Genomic DNA, 18,598 nt, shown 5'->3' with positions numbered 1-18,598 from the left:
ATATATTAAAAAATAAAGTTGATGTGACTTACCATACGAAAGCGCTGGCAGGTCGATAGAAACACAAACAAATACATACATACACACAAAATTCTAGCTTTCGCAACCAATGGTTGCTTCGTCAGGAAAGAGGGAAGGAGAGGGAAAGACGAAAGGATGTGGATTTTAAGGGAGAGGGTAAGGAGTCATTCCAATCCCAGGAGCAGAAAGACTTACCTTAGGGGGGAAAATGGACAAGTATACACTCGCGCACACACACATATCCATCCGCACATACACAGACACAAGCAGACATTTGTAAAGGCAAAGAGTTTGGGCAGAGATGTCAGTCGAGGCTGAAGTACAGAGGCAAAGATGTTGTTGAAAGACAGGTGAGGTATGAGCGGCGGCAACTTGAAATTAGCGGCGGTTGAGGCCTGGCGGATAACGAGAAGACAGGATATACTGAAGGGCAAGTTCCCATCTCCGGAGTTCTGACATGTTGGTGTTAGTGGGAAGTATACAGATAACCCGGACGGTGTAACACTGTTCCAAGATGTGCTGGCCGTGCTCCAAGGCATGTTTAGCCACAGGGTGATCCTCATTACCAACAAACACTGTCTGCCTGTGTCCATTCATGCGAATGGACAGTTTGTTGCTGGTCATTCCCACATAGAAAGCTTCACAGTGTAGGCAGGTCAGTTGGTAAATCACGTGGGTGCTTTCACCCGTGGCTCTGCCTTTGATCGTGTACACCTTCCGGGTACAGGACTGGAGTAGGTGCTGGTGGGAGGGTGCATTGGACAGGGTTTACACCGGGGGCGGTTACAAGGGTAGGAGCCAGAGGGTAAGGAAGGTGGTTTGGGGATTTCATATGGATGAACTAAGAGGTTACGAAGGTTAGGTGGATGGCGGAAAGACACTCTTGGTGGAGTGGGGAGGATTTCATGAAGGATGGATCTCATTTCAGGGCAGGATTTTAGGAAGTCGTATCCCTGCTGGAGAGCCACATTCAGAGTCTGATCCAGTCCCGGAAAGTATCCTGTCACAAGTGGGGCACTTTTGTGGTTCTTCTGTGGGAGGTTCTGGGTTTGAGGGGATGAGGAAGTGGCTCTGGTTATTTGCTTCTGTACCAGGTCGGGAGGGTAGTTGCGGGATGTGAAAGCTGTTTTCAGGTTGTTGGTGTAATGGTTCAGGGATTCCGGACTGGAGCAGATTTGTTTGCCACGAAGACCTAGGCTGTAGGGAAGGGACCGTTTGATGTGGAATAGGTGGCAGCTGTCATAATGGAGGTACTGTTGCTTGTTGGTGGGTTTGATGTGGACGGAAGTGTGAAGCTGGCCATTGGACAGATGGAGGTCAACGTCAAGGAAAGTGGCATGGGATTTGGAGTAGGACCAGGTGAATCTGATGGAACTAAAGGAGTTGAGGTTGGAGAGGAAATTCTGGAGTTCTTCTTCACTGTGAGTCCAGATCATGAAGATGTCATCAATAAATCTGTACCAAACTTTGGGTTGGCAGGCATGGGTACCCAAGAAGGCTTCCTCTAAGTGACCCATGAATAGGTTGGCGTACGAGGGAGCCATCCTGGTACTCGTGGCTGTTCCCTTCAATTGTTGATATGTCTGTCCTTCAAAAGTGAAGAAGTTGTGGGTCAGGTTGAAGCTGGCTAGGGTAATGAGGAACGAGGTTTTAGGTAGGGTGGCAGGTGATCGGCGTGAAAGGAAGTGCTCCATCACAGCGAGGCCCTGGTCATGTGGAATATTTGTGTATAGGGAAGTGGCATCAATGGTTACAGGAATGGTTTCTGGGGGTAACAGATTGGGTAAGGATTCCAGGCGTTCGAGAAAGTGGTTGGTGTCTTTGATGAAGGATGGGAGACTGCATATAATGGGTACAAGGTGTTGATCTACGTAGGCAGAGATACATCTGTGGGGGCTTGGTAACCAGCTACATTGGGGTGGCTGGGATGATTGGGTTTGTGAATTTTAGGAAGAAGGTAGGGGTGCGGGGTATCGGTGGGGTCAGGAGGTTGATGGAGTCAGGTGAAAGGTTTTGTAGGGGGCCTAAGGTTCTGAGGATTCCTTGAAGCTCCGCCTGGACATCAGGAATGGGATTACCTTGGCAAACTTTGTATGTGGTGTTGTCTGAAAGCTGACGCAGTCCCTCAGTCTCATACTCCCGACGATCAAGTACCACGGTCGTAGAACCCTTGTCCGCGGAAGAATGACGATGGATCGGGTAGCCTTCAGATCACGGATAGCCTGGGCTTCAGCAGTGGTGATGTTGGGAGTAGGATTAAGGTTTTTTTAAGAAGGATTGAGAGGCAAGGCTGGAAGTCAGAAATTCCTGGTAGGTTTGGAGAGGGTGATTTTGAGGAAGAGGAGGTGGGTCCCGCTGTGACGGAGGACGGAACTGTTCCAGGCAGGGTTAAATTAGGATAGTGTCTTGGGGAGTTGGATCATTAGGAGTAGGATTAGGATCAATTTTCTTTGTGGCAAAGTGATATTTCCAGCATAGAGTACGAGTGTAGGACAGTAAATCTTTGACGAGGGGTGTTTGGTTGAATCTGGGAGTGGGGCTGAAGGTGAGGCCTTTGGATAGGACAGAGGTTTCGGATTGGGAGAGAGGTTTGGAGGAAAGGTTAACTACTGAATTGGGGTGTTGTGGTTCCAGATTGCGTTGATTGGAATTTTGAGGTTTTGGAGGGAGTGGAGCTTTATTTCCATTTTCGTTTTTCCCACATCATTGATCATTTTTAGCCGCTTCACACAGGTTTTAACGTCATTATTTCTTTGCAGTCAATTGTTAGCCTCATTCTCATAATCTGCCACCACAAAAACACTCCTTTTAATACATTTACACGTAGTTTTTTCGAAATTTTCCCGAATTTCTCCACCCTTTAACGTGTTTTGGAGGTAGCACAACCACCTAACCTTTATGCACATCGTTGTCTACAAACCCAAGTTCATCACAGGATCAACACAGCCCAACTTTTACCAACACTTTTTCGCCTTTTTTCACACCAGATCTCCAGTTGCTTTCTAGTTCACCTTTATCTCTCCCCATATATATATTTTTTTCCATTTTCATTTCAGCCTCATGTTACACTTTCCGCCTTCTAATATCATGTCACTCTCACAACACCCCCACAATGACCCCATTAAGTTTTATTTACATTCCCTCCGCAAACATGCCTTCGCCCTAGCCAGATTACACTCCCATATTTTATTTTCTCAAGCTTGTCTGACATTTGGCATTACCCCCAAAGCCCTCACATATAAAGTTCCCATCTCTGGCTGTAATCCTTCTTTCCATCAGTCCCTATACCAGTTCCAAACTGAACAATCCATTGCCCTCACCCACCTAATCCTTCACCTACACATCAACTCAGCCAATGAACACATCCGTCAACTCCTATCCTTAATAAAAGTCCCCAATCTTTCCTCTCTCACATCCACACCGGCTGTTCAGAGCATCCTCCTACAGGCCAATCACATATTAGAACAGCATGCCACCCTCCACCTCAAAAAACTATCCAATCTCCAGGTTTCCCACCTCCGGAAAGGCACCCTTCACAACCTTTCCAGCAAACCTCAACCTCCTCTCATTGCACACAAACCCAGTCTCTTCCATCTACTCAATCTCCCACTTCCAGCTCCACTCCCTCCAAAACCTCAAAATTCCAATCAACACAATCTGGAACCACAACACCCCAATTCAGTAGTTAACCTTTCCTCCAAACCTCTCTCCCATTCTGAAACCTCTGTCCTATCCAAAGGCCTCACCTTCAGCCCTACTCCCAGATTCAACCAAACAGCCCTCGTCAAAGATTTACTGTCCTACACTCGTACTCTCTGCTGGAAATATCACTTTGCGACGAAGAAAAATGATCCTAATCCTACTCCTAATGATCCAACTCCCCAAGACACTATCCAAATTGAACCCTGCCTGGAACAGTTCCGTCCTCCGTCACAGCGGGACCCACCTCCTCTTCCTCAAAATCACCCTCTCCAAACCTTCCAGGAATTTCTGACTTCCAGCCTTGCTTCTCAATCCTTCTTAAGAAACCTTAGTCCTACTCCCAACATCACCACTCCTGAAGCGCAGGCTATCCGTGATCTGAAGGCTGCCCAATCCATCGTCATTCTTCCGGTGGACAAGGGTTCCACGACCGTGGTACTTGATCGTTGGGAGTATGTGGCTGAGGGACCGCGTCAGCTTTCAGACAACACCACATACAAAGTTTGCCAAGGTAATCCCATTCCTGATGTCCAGGCGGAGCTTCAAGGAATTCTCAGAACCTTAGGCCCCCTACAAAACCTTTCACCTGACTCCATCAACCTCCTGACCCCACCGACACCCCGCACCCCTACCTTCTACCTTCTTCCTAAAATTCACAAACCCAATCATCCCGGCCGCCCCATTGTAGCTGGTTACCAAGCCCCCACAGAACGTATCTCTGCCTACATAGATCAACACCTTCAACCCATTACATGCAGTCTCCCATACTTCATCAAAGACACCAACCACTTTCTCGAACGCCTCGAATCCTTACCCAATCCGTTACCCCCAGAAACCATCCTTGTAACCATTGATGCCACTTCCTTATACACAAATATCCCGCACGTCCAGGGCCTCGCTGCGATGGAGCACTTCCTTTCACGCCGATCACCTGCCACCCTACCTAAAACCTCTTTCCTCATTACCTTAGCCAGCTTCATCCTGACCCACAACTTCTTCACTTTTGAAGACCAGACATACCAACAATTAAAGGGAACAGCCATGGGTACCAGGATGGCCCCTTCGTATGCCAACCTATTCATGAGTCGCTTAGAGGAAGCCTTCTTGGTTACCTAGGCCTGCCAACCCAAAGTTTGGTACAGATTTATTGATGACATCTTCATGATCTGGACTCACAGTGAAGAAGAACTCCAGAATTTCCTCTCCAACCTCAACTCCTTTAGTTCCATCAGATTCACCTGGTCCTACTCCAAATCCCATGCCACTTTCCTTGACGTTGACCTCCATCTGTCCAATGGCCAGCTTCACACCTCCGTCCACATCAAACCCACCAACAAGCAACAGTACCTCCATTGTGACAGCTGCCAACCATTCCACATCAAATGGTCCCTTCCCCACAGCCTAGGTCTTCATGGCAAATGAATCTGCTCGAGTCCGGAATCCCTGAACCATTACACCAACAACCTGAAAACAGCTTTCACATCCCGCAACTACCCTCCCGACCTGGTACAAAAGCAAATAACCCGAGCCACTTCCTCATCCCCTCAATCTGAGAACCTCCCACGGAAGAACCACAAAAGTGCCCCACTTGTGACAGGATACTTTCCGGGACTGGATCAGACTCTGAATGTGGCTCTCCAGTAGGGATACGACTTCCTCAAATCCTGTCCTGAAATGAGATCCATCCTTCATGAAATCCTCCCCACTCCACCAAGAGTGTCTTTCCGCCGTCCACCTAACCTTCGTAACCTCTTAGTTCATCCCTATGAAATCCCCAAACCACCTTCCTTACCCTCTGGCTCCTACCCTTGTAACCGCCCCCGGTGTAAAACCTGTCCAATGCACCCTCCCACCATCACCTACTCCAGTCCTGTAACCCGGAAGGTGTACACGATCAAAGGCAGAGCCACGTGTGAAAGCATCCACGTGATTTACCAACTGAGCTGCCTACACTGTGAAGCTTTCTATGTGGGAATGACCAGCAAAAAACTGTCCATTCGCATGAAAGGACACAGGCAGACAGTGTTTGTTTGTAATGAGCATCACCCTGTGGCTAAACATGCCTTGGTGCACGGCCAGCACATCTTGGCAAAGTGTTACACCGTCCGGGTTATCTGGATACTTCCCACTAACACCAACCTGTCAGAACTCCGGAGATGGGAACTTGCCCTTCAATATATCCTCTCTTCTCGTTATCTGCCAGGCCTCAACCTCCACTAATTTCAAGTTGCCTCCGCTCATACCTCACCTGTCTTTCAACAACATCTTTGCCTCTGTACTTCAGCCTCGACTGACATCTCTGCCCAAACTCTTTGCCTTTACAAATGTCTGCTTGTGTCTGTGTATGTGCGGATGGATATGTGTGTGTGTGCGAGTGTATACTTGTCGTTTTTTTCCCCCTAAGGTAAGTCTTTCCGCTCCCGGAATTGGAATGACTCCTTACCCTCTCCCTTAAAACCCACATCCTTTCATCTTTCCGTCTCCTTCCCTCTTTCCTGATGAAGCAACCATTGGTTGCGAAAGCTAGAATTTTGTGTGTATGTATGTATTTGTTTGTGTTTCTATCGACCTATTGGGGGAACAGAAATTCTGACCCAAGCTACTCCAGCATGCTCTAAGTTCATAAATGTAAAGAAGAGTTCCTAGTTTTATTTCAGAGATGTAGAAGTGGAGAATTCCTCTGTGCTGTCTTCCCACTTCCAATCTACTCCTCTGTGTCATCGTTCTCTGTACACAATTTATTCCCCTTGCCTGTGACCAGAATGAGCTCATTGATGCCACATTGTGTATTGTCCTCGATGGTGAGTGTTCATTGGAGGTGAGGGTATCATCTGGAGTGCCCCAAGGAAGTGTGGTAAGTCTGCTGTTGTTTTCTATCTACATAAATGATCTTTTGGATAGGGTGGATAGCAACGTGCGGCTGTTTGCTGATGATGCTGTGGTGTACGGGAAGGTGTCGTCTTTGTGTGACTGTAGGAGGATACAAGATGACTTGGACAGTTTTTGTGATTGGTGTAAAGAATGGCAGCTAACTCTAAATATAGAAAAATACAAATTAATGCAGATGAATAGGAAAAAGAATCCCATAACATTTGAATACTCCATTAGTAGTGTAGCGCTTGACAAAGGCACGTCGATTAAATATTTGTGCGTCACATTGCAGAGCGATATGAAGTGGGACAAGCATGTAATGGCAGTTGTGGGGAAGGCGGATAGTCGTCTTCGGTTCATTGGTAGAATTTTGGGAAGATGTGGTTCATTTGTAAAGGAGACCATTTATAAAACACTAATACGACCTATTCTTGGGTACTGCTCGAGCGTTTGGGATCCCCATCAGGTCGGATTGAGGGAGGACATAGAAGCAGTTCAGAGGCGGGCTTCTAGATTTGTTACTGGTAGGTTTGATCATCACGTGAGTGTTACGGAAATGCTTCAGGAACTCGGGTGGGAGTCTCTGGAGGAAAGGAGGCGTTCTTTTCGTGAATCGCTACTGAGGACATTTAGAGAACCAGCATTTGAGGCTGACTCCAGTACAATTTTACTGCCGCCAACTTACATTTTCCGGAAAGACCACAAAGATAAGATAAGAGAGATTAGGGCTTGTACAGAGGCATATAGGCAGTCATTTTTCCCTCGTTCTGTTTGGGAGTGGAACAGGGAGAGAAGATGCTAGTTGTGGTATGAGGTACGCTCCGCCACGCACTGTATGGCGGATTGCGGAGTATGTATGTAGATGTAGATGTAGACATTCCTATCTCATGCACCTTCTGCGCCTCACTACTATCTGTCAGCCACCATTCCTCGGCACTCTGTCCTGTTCCCCTGCCAGCACAGTATAGTCAGCTGGGACAATGTAGCCGTACAGGTGCGTCTGCATGTGTGTGTGTGTGTGTGTGTGTATGTGCGTGCGCACACGTGTGCACGTGTATGGGCATAGAAAGGGGTTGAAAAGCAAAGTTCTCAGTGGTGACTGGCACTGCACAACTCTGTGTCAATAGAGGAGGATTATACTGCCTTATTTTGATCTCGCGAAATCCACTTGAAACAGATAAGAAATGAAATTTTGTGAACATATTGAAAATCATCCCATCTCATAGACATCCACCTGGTGTAGAATCCTAAAACATATTCAGAGCTAAAATATAATGAGGTATCCCAAACAGAATGACTCCTGCCATGGCAACAACAGACACGCAACCACAGTCTCTGGCTGCCAAGGGCAGACTCAGAGTCTGTCTTCGACACTCAAGGACTGTGTGTGTGTGTGTGTGTGTGTGTGTGTGTGTGTGTGTGTGTGTGTAAGGCTTACTGGTTTGACAGTCTTTTTGTTGTGTCTCTCTATGACTCAGCATCTCCGCTATATGGTGAGTAGTAATCTATCCTTTTCATAATATTCCCATGCTCGTGAAAGCCATGGACAAGGTAATTTAGTGGATGCAGTATTTCTTGATTTCCAATAAACATTTGATTTGGTACCAAACCAATGATTGTTAACAAAAGCATGATTATATGGGATATCATACAAAATTTGTGACTGGATTGAGATTTCCTTGATACGTTGCTCTCTTGGAAGGACAGTCATCAAGATACGTAGAAGTAACTTCAGGCATGCCCTAGGGAAGTGTGTTGGAACCTTAGTTGTTTATATTGTATATTAATGTCCCAGCAGCAGTGTTATTAGTAACCTCAGCTTTTTACAGATGGTGCAGTTGTATTTATTGAAGTACTATCCGGGAAGAGCAGCACAAATACTAAGTCAGATTTTTATGAGATTTCAAGGGTTTTCAAAAGATTGGCAGCTTATATTAAAAAATTATAAATGTAATATGTCTTTCTCCAAATGATGGGAAAAAAGAAAAAGTAGTATCCTGTGACCACACTGTAAATTAGTCACAGTTGTAATCAGGTGACTCCTACAAATATGTGAGCATAGCGATTTGTAGGGATATGAAACAGAATGATCACAAAGGCTCAGTCATAGGTAAGGCATGTGGCAGACTTCAGTTCATTGGCAGCATAGTGGGGAAATGTGGCCAGTCTTTAACATTCCTTTTAAACTGGATTCAGGTTTGAATTTAATACATTGTTGTAAGGTAGTAACTCATCAATTTTACTTCACTGCAATAACAACTGCTTATAACTAGGCATTGTTCTACTGAATAATGTAATTGGTGTGTTTGCTTTTAACTTTGACTGTATTGTCAAAACCAATAGGAAAGTTTACATCGATATTTATATTATACTGCCTGGTACAGTTTAGACTCACAAAGACTGGTGCATCCATAGCTGCGCACAGACTCCCTCCCATGGTCACTGCCACACCATCTTAAATAACTTTAAAATAATCAGATGTATTTTACATTACTGAAAGTACAGTATTAATAGACTTACAATTAAAAGTTACAATTTTAGAAAAAGTTATGCACATCAAGGATCACCATAAATTATAAAGAGTCTTATGCAGTAATAATAAGATTTCAGAATACATTACAATATCTATGTAACATTATGCTGTGTTATATTTTATGATAATAATTTCAGCTAATATTTTAATTATGTCCAAATTATAATGGGCAATTTATTGCTATCATACCTTTAGTATTTCTGTGTGAAATGTGTTGTATATCACTTACAACTTTTGGTGTGAAAAAGTGTTTTGTTTAAATGACCTTTCTGTTCATATGAAAAGTTGCTTCATTGCTGAACACAAGTCTGCCATGAAAATTGTTCTCTTTCCAGACATTCTTGCAGAGCAATGCTAAAATTTGAACATAGGTTTTCGTCATTACCTGTTAGAGCATGACACAGGTGTGAATGATATGGCTGTACCTTCAGGTGCCTTTATAACTCACTGACAAAATGTGATATGAGATACGTTCAGTTCCCTCCTGCCTTTTGTAGTTAATTCCTTAGGGCTAGAGAGATTTGTTCCCTCAAAATGACGTTGGACTATGGTGATGGTCTGATGTTGACGACATTCAAGAATACAAAATACTTTCCTCATGCTTAAATGCTGCTGTCTAATTGGGCAGAAGAAACAAGCACCAACAATCGTTTGTAAAATATGTGTGTGTGTGTGTGTGTGTGTGTGTGTGCACGCGCTTGAGAGTGAGAGAGAAAGAGAGAGAGGGTGCAGCTGTTTTATGGACTATTTTATTGTTTTGCTGTCTTGTAGCATCTAAGAACATTATCACTTAAAGACTGATTATCTTCCATGTTTTAGATGATGCGTTTAGTCACACAGCATCATCCTGACCTTGTGCAAACCACGCACCTGCATTTGGCACAGCAGCTTGAAGGTGAGGGTGCCTTTAAAAGTTCTGAACAACACTACATATCTGCAGGAGAATGGAAGAGCGCTGTTAACATGTATCGTAATGCTGGAATGTGGGATGATGCTTTTCGGGTATGTGCTTCATTTAATTAGATTTTTATTTTGTTTGTAAGAATTTATACTAGCTTATACAAAATGCCTAAATGCTTGCTTTCATGGATGAGTATAAGGTGGAGGACCCAGGCTCTAATCCTGCTATTGTGGGTTTTTTATTTGTGGGGCAGGGGAGGGGAGCTCTCAGGATTACAGTAATAATTGAAAGATCAGAAGATCAGTATGGTGACCAGATGACACTAACTACTGCCATCCATTGAAGTTTAATTCAAGGGATGAAGCTGCAGCATGCCATGGTTTATTTATTTGATGATCTTATAACTTTAGTATTGTTCTGTGTACAGTAGACATTGGACCTGCCCATAAGCATTTCATACTCAAAACACAATTTTTTCAATAAGATCAGTATTGATCACATTTTACAAAATAACATTAACAAGTCTTACATATTTCTTGTCTAGATTCTCCCTCACAGTAGGGAAGAAGTGCTCAACAAGGCACTCCTGTACTGATGTTTGTATCTGCCCTTGTACATTATAATGCTTTATAAAGTTTAATGGTAGGATGGAGTGTACATTTTTGAAATAGTACTGAAATTAAAGTTCCTGGCAGATTAAAACTGTGTGCCGGATGGAGACTCGAACTCGGGACCTTTGCCTTTCGCGGGCTAAGCCATGCCACCGCAGTATCCTTTCTTTCAGGAGTGCTAGTTCTGCAAGGTTTGCAGGAGAGCTTCTGTTAAGCTTGGAAGGTAGGAGACGAGGTACTGGCAGAAGTAAACCTGTGAGGGCGGGGTGTGAGTCGTGCTTGGGCAGCTCAGTTGGTAGAGCACTTGCCCGCGAAAGGCAAAGGTCCCGAGTTCGAGTCTCCGTCCGGCACACAGTTTCATATCAGCGCATACTCCGCTGTAGAGTGAAAATCTCATTCTAGTACTGAAATTGTCTGCTTCACTTGTAGATCAGTTGTTTTTTCTTGTACAGTAGTTGTACACATATTCTTTACGGGAAATACAAGGATAACTACAGTTCAGATTTTCATTTGTAATAATTATTTTTTTCTGATATATGGTATGTTTCACAATTCATGTTGCACACTTGTAGAGCTTGTAGAGGGGACTTAGTCGATCAAGTTTTATACAGAAACCCATGTCCAGAAACGGGTTGTTTCCATCTTACAAGGAAAACAAAAGCTACTCAATTATGCGCTACCTTTTATGGTAGGCTACCCACATTTGTGAATGGTATGATGACGTGATGTCATCTGATATCCTCTGTTTCCATCTGTCTTGTTTTCATACTAAGTGGTGATGCATCTCTTGACATTACAGTGACTAGTACTGCAGTAACAGGCCACCTGAGTACATATTTGCAGAGCACACTGATATGTTGTTAATTTTCAGTGAAGCTCACCATTGTGGAAGAGAGGATTAACATCTGTACCACAAGAACTTTCCAAATTGTTTGACTCCATCTCATCCCATGTTTGCCAGAGTAGAACAATGGCTGCAGGAAAGTGCATGTTCTGCGTGAACAGCAGCTCCACCCATGTCACCCTCAGAAAGCACACATTATGCCTCCAGCAGATTTTGTGCCACATCTAAACTTGTGTAAATGATCTTTACACCATTGTGTGAATTTTCCTCAGTTTCCAAGGCAAATTTTGTTCATTGACGAAGTGCATTTCAACAGGGAAGGTACTGTGAATTCTCAAAAGAGCCAGATTTGGGATCAAGAAAACCCCAAAGCCATGTGTACACGAAGATTTCAGCTCACCTTCGTTATCAATGTCTGGGGAGTTATTTGCGATGGTCGTGTGATTGAGCCATGCATCCTTCTTCCCACATAACGGGTGCCAGGTACTGGACATTCCTGCAACATTTGCTAATGGAATTTTTGTAAGATGTGCTATTGGACAGTCAACAAGAATTGTGGTTTCAGCATGATGGTGCAGCAGTACATTTTGCTGCAGTTCGTGCGCGAAACCATCTGAACGTAGTCTACAGGGACAGATGGATTGATCAAGGTAGACCACATGCTTGGCCACCAAGATCCCCAGATTCAAGCCCTTTGGATTTTCGCTTGTGGGGCCACATGAAGAATCTTGTTTACAAGACCCCAGTTCAGTCAGAGGAAGATCTGGTTGAATGGATCATGGCTGTGGCAGAAGTGATGAACCATTCACCATGCATACTGGACATAGTTTATGCAAACTTACTGCACAGATACACTGTGTGCACTGCATCTGAACGTAGTCTACAGGGACAGATGGATTGATCAAGGTAGACCACATGCTTGGCCACCAAGATCCCCAGATTTAAGCCCTTTGGACTTTCACTTGTGGGGCCACATGAAGAATCTTGTTTACAAGACCCCAGTTCAGTCAGAGGAAGATCTGGTTGAATGGATCATGGCTGTGGCAGAAGTGATGAACCATTCACCATGCATACTGGACATAGTTTATGCGAACTTACTGCACTGATACACTATGTGCACTGAACTTGGTGATCAACATATTGAACAGCTGTTGTAATATCACAGTAAGTAGGAGTGAAATCTGTACATATTTTTGCCCTTGTAACATGGAAACAGACTGTTTCTGCATGCGGCTTCCTATGTGAAACTTGATCTATTTTGAAACACACTGTATAAGTGTAGGGGTACGATAGAATTTTTTCTTCTCTGAAAAGGTGCTTGGACAGTGGTCTTTGGTCTATTCTCATCAATAATCAATTTCTCTTTTTCTCTAATCTGAATAATTTTTGGCTTATTTTACAGGTTCCCCAAAATGCAGTCTCAAAAGCCTTATATTATGGCCATCAACAGCCTCATGGCCAGTGTGTGGCTGCAATGTCTTTGCTGTACTTGATGTAGGAATATATTGTGGAGGACGTATAGTGGTTCTGTTCAAAAGGTTTACTGAATCATCTGAAACCACCGCAGCAGAGTCACTGCTTGTGATTTTATTTATATCTTCAATAGATATTATTACCATGTACCTTCCTGGCTCTTATGACAGATAGTCATAAAGTTTTAGTTATCACCTCAGAGATGGGAGCTGCAACCATGAAACTTGATGGTGGTGTAAATTCTCCTCTACATATTCACCCTTCTATATGACATTTTTTTTAATGATGGTTGACTGGGCAGAGACCTTGTTTGTAGATTCTGCATTTTGGGTGTTCGGGGAACCTACCACCTTGAAAATCCCCTCATCCTCATTCTGGGAATGCTTGCCATGGAATGGTTTCTTCATGCACTGGAACCAGGAGACCACCAAATTAATTTCTCTGCCACTGTGGCTATAGCAAGACCTAGTCGTTACTGTGGTAATATGCACAGAGAGGCCATAGAAATGCAAAAGCACAATAACAGCTTTAACAGAAAAGAAGAATGATTTAAATTAGACATGTTGTGAACCTTTGTGCTAAATAAGACAAACCAACCATCTCATCCCCACTACAAGTTCAATAATGTATGGCAGTGCAACTCTGCAGTCATTGGCAGCGGGCCAATGAATGATGAACCGACCATTTCATGCGCACAAATAAATTGGTATTTCTCTTTTAGATGAATCTGATGATGATTATAATGATCAAAACCCGTAACTGAATCAAATAAAGAACTTAGCAACCAAAGGCTGTTTTAGTTTTTATGAACTCTTATTCCTACAGGATCAAATAAAATTAAATTCAGAATTCAATTCACTTTCATCTGCATTATCCACATTGTGGTGACAGTCTTCTAGGACCACTGCCATGATCCACTGAGGTGTCAATAACCACAGGGAGCACAGTGCATAATATCTGAATATTCATTTGAATGCTACTGGGGTGAAGTGTGGTGTTTGATGATCTTTTTTCTATTTTACAGTCAAATATTTAAAAACAGGATACAAAAATGCAGCAAACTGTACCTTTATCACTAAATGTGACCCTTCAATTACTCTTCGATTTTTACAAACAGTATTTATTACTTTTTTGGCAAATATAATGCATATGTTTGTCTTAACATTAAAAATTCAACTGAAATTTGAAGGCATGTGTACTACCATTACGCATTCCCTTTTGGTGAAACAAAGTGATCATTAAATACATTTTGCACTTCATTGGCTGCAGTGGCTAGTTCTATATGTTTAGGTGTTCCAATGATAACATTTGTTGTGGCCAATCTGTCTTTCTGCCATTCTCCTTTTCAACACTACATTTTTGTGCTAATGTAGAATACACAAAACTTCTGCACATTTGAGAAAAGCTTCCAGCAACTGGCAAGTTCAGCAAGTACTTGTAGCAAGATGCAAGAAACTGTTTCCTCTAACTTGTGGAAGCTACCTCTGGAAGTTGGCGAAACTTGTGGAAGTCGACATGCTGGCATTGTTTTCATGTAAAAGACGTGAGGAAATTTCCTTGTTAGTGGACACACACCTTAACAGTGTTTGGTCCTTCTTCTCCTGCTGTCTGGCAGCCCTGCAGCCAAGCGACTAGCGCGAGGTTTGGTGTTCTCGTAAAGATAAGTTATTTTAGATTATAAAACACATAGATTAGTACTGATTACGTGGTAAATAAGTGTATTAGTGTGCCGTTTAAGTGTACCATTAAAGGTTTCATTTCTCATTACGTAATATAGCAGAAAACGCGAAAAGACCGTACAGTCGTATTTTCTGTTTACGTTCTGCTGCAGCAAATCTATAGAATTTCGTTTAGTTGTTCCTTGCTCTCTCCAGCAATTTAACTTAGCGTACCTCTTCATTATTTAACTAGCATTTCCGGAAAGTAGCGTAAAGTTTAACTTGTTGTTTCAGAAACTTTGCACTTTTGTTTTTGTTTACACACAGTTGCGTATAGGCCAAATTTGTGTAACCATATTTTCGTGTTTATCTGTAATTTAACTGACTTATTCTTAATAAATTATTACGTTTATCATGAGTGAAAAGTGCTTGACTTGCCGTAGAATTGTTAGGTCGGGGCTTTGGTGTGATGGGTGCTGTAGTTTTTTCCATGTGGGTGACTGTAGTGGCGTGGGAATAGGGGAAGTAAATGAGACTCATCAGTGGTTTTGTAGGATTTGTAGTAGAGATAGGAAGATACTGGAACAGGAGGGGAAAATTGCTGCCCTTCAGGCTGAGTTAGACAAGGCCAGGGGAGATCTTGACAGGTTAAGGAGGGAGAAGGGTAAAGAGAGGTGGGAAGTGGCAACAGGCAACAGGAGGAACAGGCCTAGAACTTTGTCTGACAGCTTTATGGTGAATGTGGAAAATAGATTTGACCTGTTGCTTCAGTTAGAAGCTGGTGAGCCTCAAGCAGTTACAGGTGTAGACAGGGCACAACAAACTTTCAGCAGCAAATTGAAAAGTAAGAATGTAGGGAAATCAGTAAAGAGAAAGAAAGTGTTGTTGTTAGGTAGTTCCCATGGAAGAGGTGTTGGCCAACTCTTGCAGGATGAACTAGGATCAGAATACCAGGTCACCAATTTTTTTAAACCTAGTGCTGGTCTGGAGCAGGTGACAGAGGATTTAGGATCACTTTGCAAAGATTTCACTAAGGAAGACACCGTGGTTATAGTGGGTGGGGCAGGTAACAGTATTGACAGAGATCCTGGGTACAGCATAGAGTGTGACCTGGCGAAGATTGCATCAGCATCGAGGCATACCAGTGTTGAGTTTGTATCTGTTCTTGGGCGCCATGACCGACCTCATTTGAACTCTTCTGTCAAGAGAGTTAATTTGGAGCTGGAACGGCTGCTCATGTCGGGTGCGGGGTCACACATTGGTGTGGTTCATGTTGATTCTGTCAGTAGGTGGGATTATACTAGGCATGGCCTTCACCTCAACAGGAAGGGGAAGGGTAAATTGGCTGGGGAAATTGCAGGAAAGTTAAAGGGGGGAGGCACTGTCATGAGTGGTAAAATACCAGTGGTTATAGGATTCAGAAAAGACCCTTTTTTAGGGTAGGGAGGACAGAAAGAAAACAAATTTTAAGAGAGGTTAGAACTGAGACAAACCTTCAGTTTGAGAAAGAAATCAAAAAACATAATTCCAGCTTATTACATCAACATAAACAGCCATTGGTTAAGAATTTTCAACTGTCAGCAGATATTTTAACTCCATCCAATTTTAAGTCAGTCAATGTGAAATGTCAGCTATCTTTATTGCATCAAAATATTCGAGGACTGAGAAATAAAATTAATGAATTAACTATCTGCATAGATGAATTAGAGTCTTCAAACCCAGCTGACATAATCTGCCTCTCTGAACATCATGTGACCACTGGTATAGAACTTTTAAGTGTTACAGGGTTTAGGTTAGCATCTCACTATTGTAGATCAGAAATGGAGAAAGGAGGAGTTGCCACATTCATCAGGAACTGTCATAAATTTAAGAACATAGACATTCATAAATTTTGCCTAGAACAGCATATGGAAGCATGTGCAACAGAATTAGATTTTCACAAAAAATCTTTCATAATATTAAGTGTATATCGAGCACCTGCAGGTAACTTTAATCTGTTTGTAAACCACCTTGAAGCTGTACTGGCCCATTTAACAACCAAAAACAAAGAAATAGTGGTTGCTGGTGATTTCAATGTAGATTTCCTTAAAGACTCTCCCAATAAGAACCTATTTGAGTTAGTAACACTATCATTCAACTTAATTCCCACAGTAAAGTTCCCCACTAGGATAACCACTTGCTCACAAACAGCCATTGATAATATCTTTATAGAAAAGTCAAATGAACAAAATTATATTACAAAACCAATAGTCAATGGCCTCTCAGACCATGACATGCAGTTCCTTCTGTTAAATGTTAATACTGAACAGGATATAAAATCTGTTAAATCTGAGCTCAAGAGGGTAATCAGTAAGCCAAAAATTGATTATTTTAGGACACTCCTCAGAGACATTCACTGGACTGATGTTTACAGTGCTCATGGCATGAATGAAAAATATAACATTTTTGCTAATAAAGTGCTTACCTTATTTGAACACTGCTTTCCCCCAAAACTTACCAAGGTTAGAGCAAAGTCTACAAAGAAGCCATGGATTACTCGAGGAATAGGGGTATCTTGTAAAACAAAAAGAAAACTGTATCTGTCAATCCGAAACATTTCCAATGTTGATGCTATAGCACATTTTAAGAAATACTGCAAAATATTAAAGACTGTAATACGGATGTCAAAGCAAATATATTACAAGGAAAAGATAGTCATATCAGATAACAAAATAAAGACAATATGGGATATAGTGAAGGAGGAGACCGGTAGAACCAGACATGAAGAGGAACAAATAGCATTAAGACAGATGTGTATAGTGTTGCAGAACTTTTTAACAAACATTTTATAACTGTTACTGAAAAGATGGGGTTGTCAGGTTCGGTAGATGCTGCTATGGATTACCTTAGACCAGACATCTCAAGTAACTTCCATAATATGAATTTGACCCTCACTACCCCAACAGAAATAATGTCCATCATAAAATCTTTAAAATCAAAAACATCTAGTGGGTATGATGAAATATCAACAAAGTTAATTAAAGAATGTGATTCTGAGCTAAGTAACATATTAAGCTATCAGTGTAACCAGTCGTTTATCAGTGGAATATTTCCCGAATGGCTGAAATATGCTGAAGTTAAGCCACTGTTTAAGAAGGGAGATAAAGAAATAGCATCAAATTTCCGTCCAATTTCACTGTTGCCAGCATTCTCAAAAATTTTCGAAAAAGTAATGTACAGTCGTCTTTATAACCATCTTATCTCGAATAACATACTGTCAAAGTCACAGTTTGGATTTCTAAAAGGTTCTGATATTGAGAAGGCTATCTACACTTACAGTGAAAATGTACTTAATTCATTAGACAAAAAATTGCAGGCAACTGGTATATTTTGTGATCTGTCAAAGGCATTTGACTGTGTAAATCACAATATCCTTTTAAGTAAACTAGAATATTATAGTGTAACAGGAAATGCTGCAAAATGGTTCAAATCTTATATCTCTGGCAGGAAACAAAGGGTGTTATTAGGAAAGAGACATGTATCAAGCTATCAGGCATCATCCAACTGGGAACTAATTACATGTGGGGTCCCACAAGGTTCCATTTTGGGGCCCTTACTTTTTCTTGTGTATATCAATGACCTTTCATCAGTAACATTACCAGATGCCAAGTTTGTTTTGTTTGCTGATGATACAAACATTGCAATAAATAGCAAATCAAGTGTAGTCTCAGAAAGATCAGCCAATAAAATATTTGTAGACATTAATCACTGGTTCCTAGCCAATTCTTTGTCACTAAACTTTGAAAAAACACACTACATGCAGTTCAGAACTTGTAAGGGGTGTCCCAAGAGTATATGTCTAACATATGATGACAAGAAGATAGAAGAAGTGGACGGTGTTAAATTCTTGGGATTACAGCTTGATAATAAATTCAACTGGGAGGAGCACACCACAGAACTGCTGAAGCGTCTTAACAAATCTCTGTTTGCAATGCGAATTTTGTC

At 42.3% G+C, this 18,598-nt stretch overlaps 1 protein-coding gene across 1 annotated transcript in view; it reads left to right on the top strand.

Moving 5' to 3' along the window:
* The window catches only part of LOC126473704 (intraflagellar transport protein 172 homolog), a 358,573-nt gene that overhangs the window by 224,330 nt on the left and 115,645 nt on the right, over positions 1–18,598 (top strand). The window contains exon 21 of the mRNA XM_050100944.1: positions 9,947–10,129. Within this exon, the coding sequence (XP_049956901.1) occupies positions 9,947–10,129 (183 nt within the window). The remainder of the gene's footprint in view (positions 1–9,946; positions 10,130–18,598) is intronic.

This window comes from Schistocerca serialis, chromosome 4 (assembly GCF_023864345.2).
Source record: "Schistocerca serialis cubense isolate TAMUIC-IGC-003099 chromosome 4, iqSchSeri2.2, whole genome shotgun sequence".
Taxonomy (NCBI): Eukaryota; Metazoa; Arthropoda; class Insecta; order Orthoptera; family Acrididae; genus Schistocerca; species Schistocerca serialis.
The sequence above is the reverse complement of the archived record's forward strand: the minus strand, read 5'-3'. Positions and strand labels throughout refer to the sequence as shown.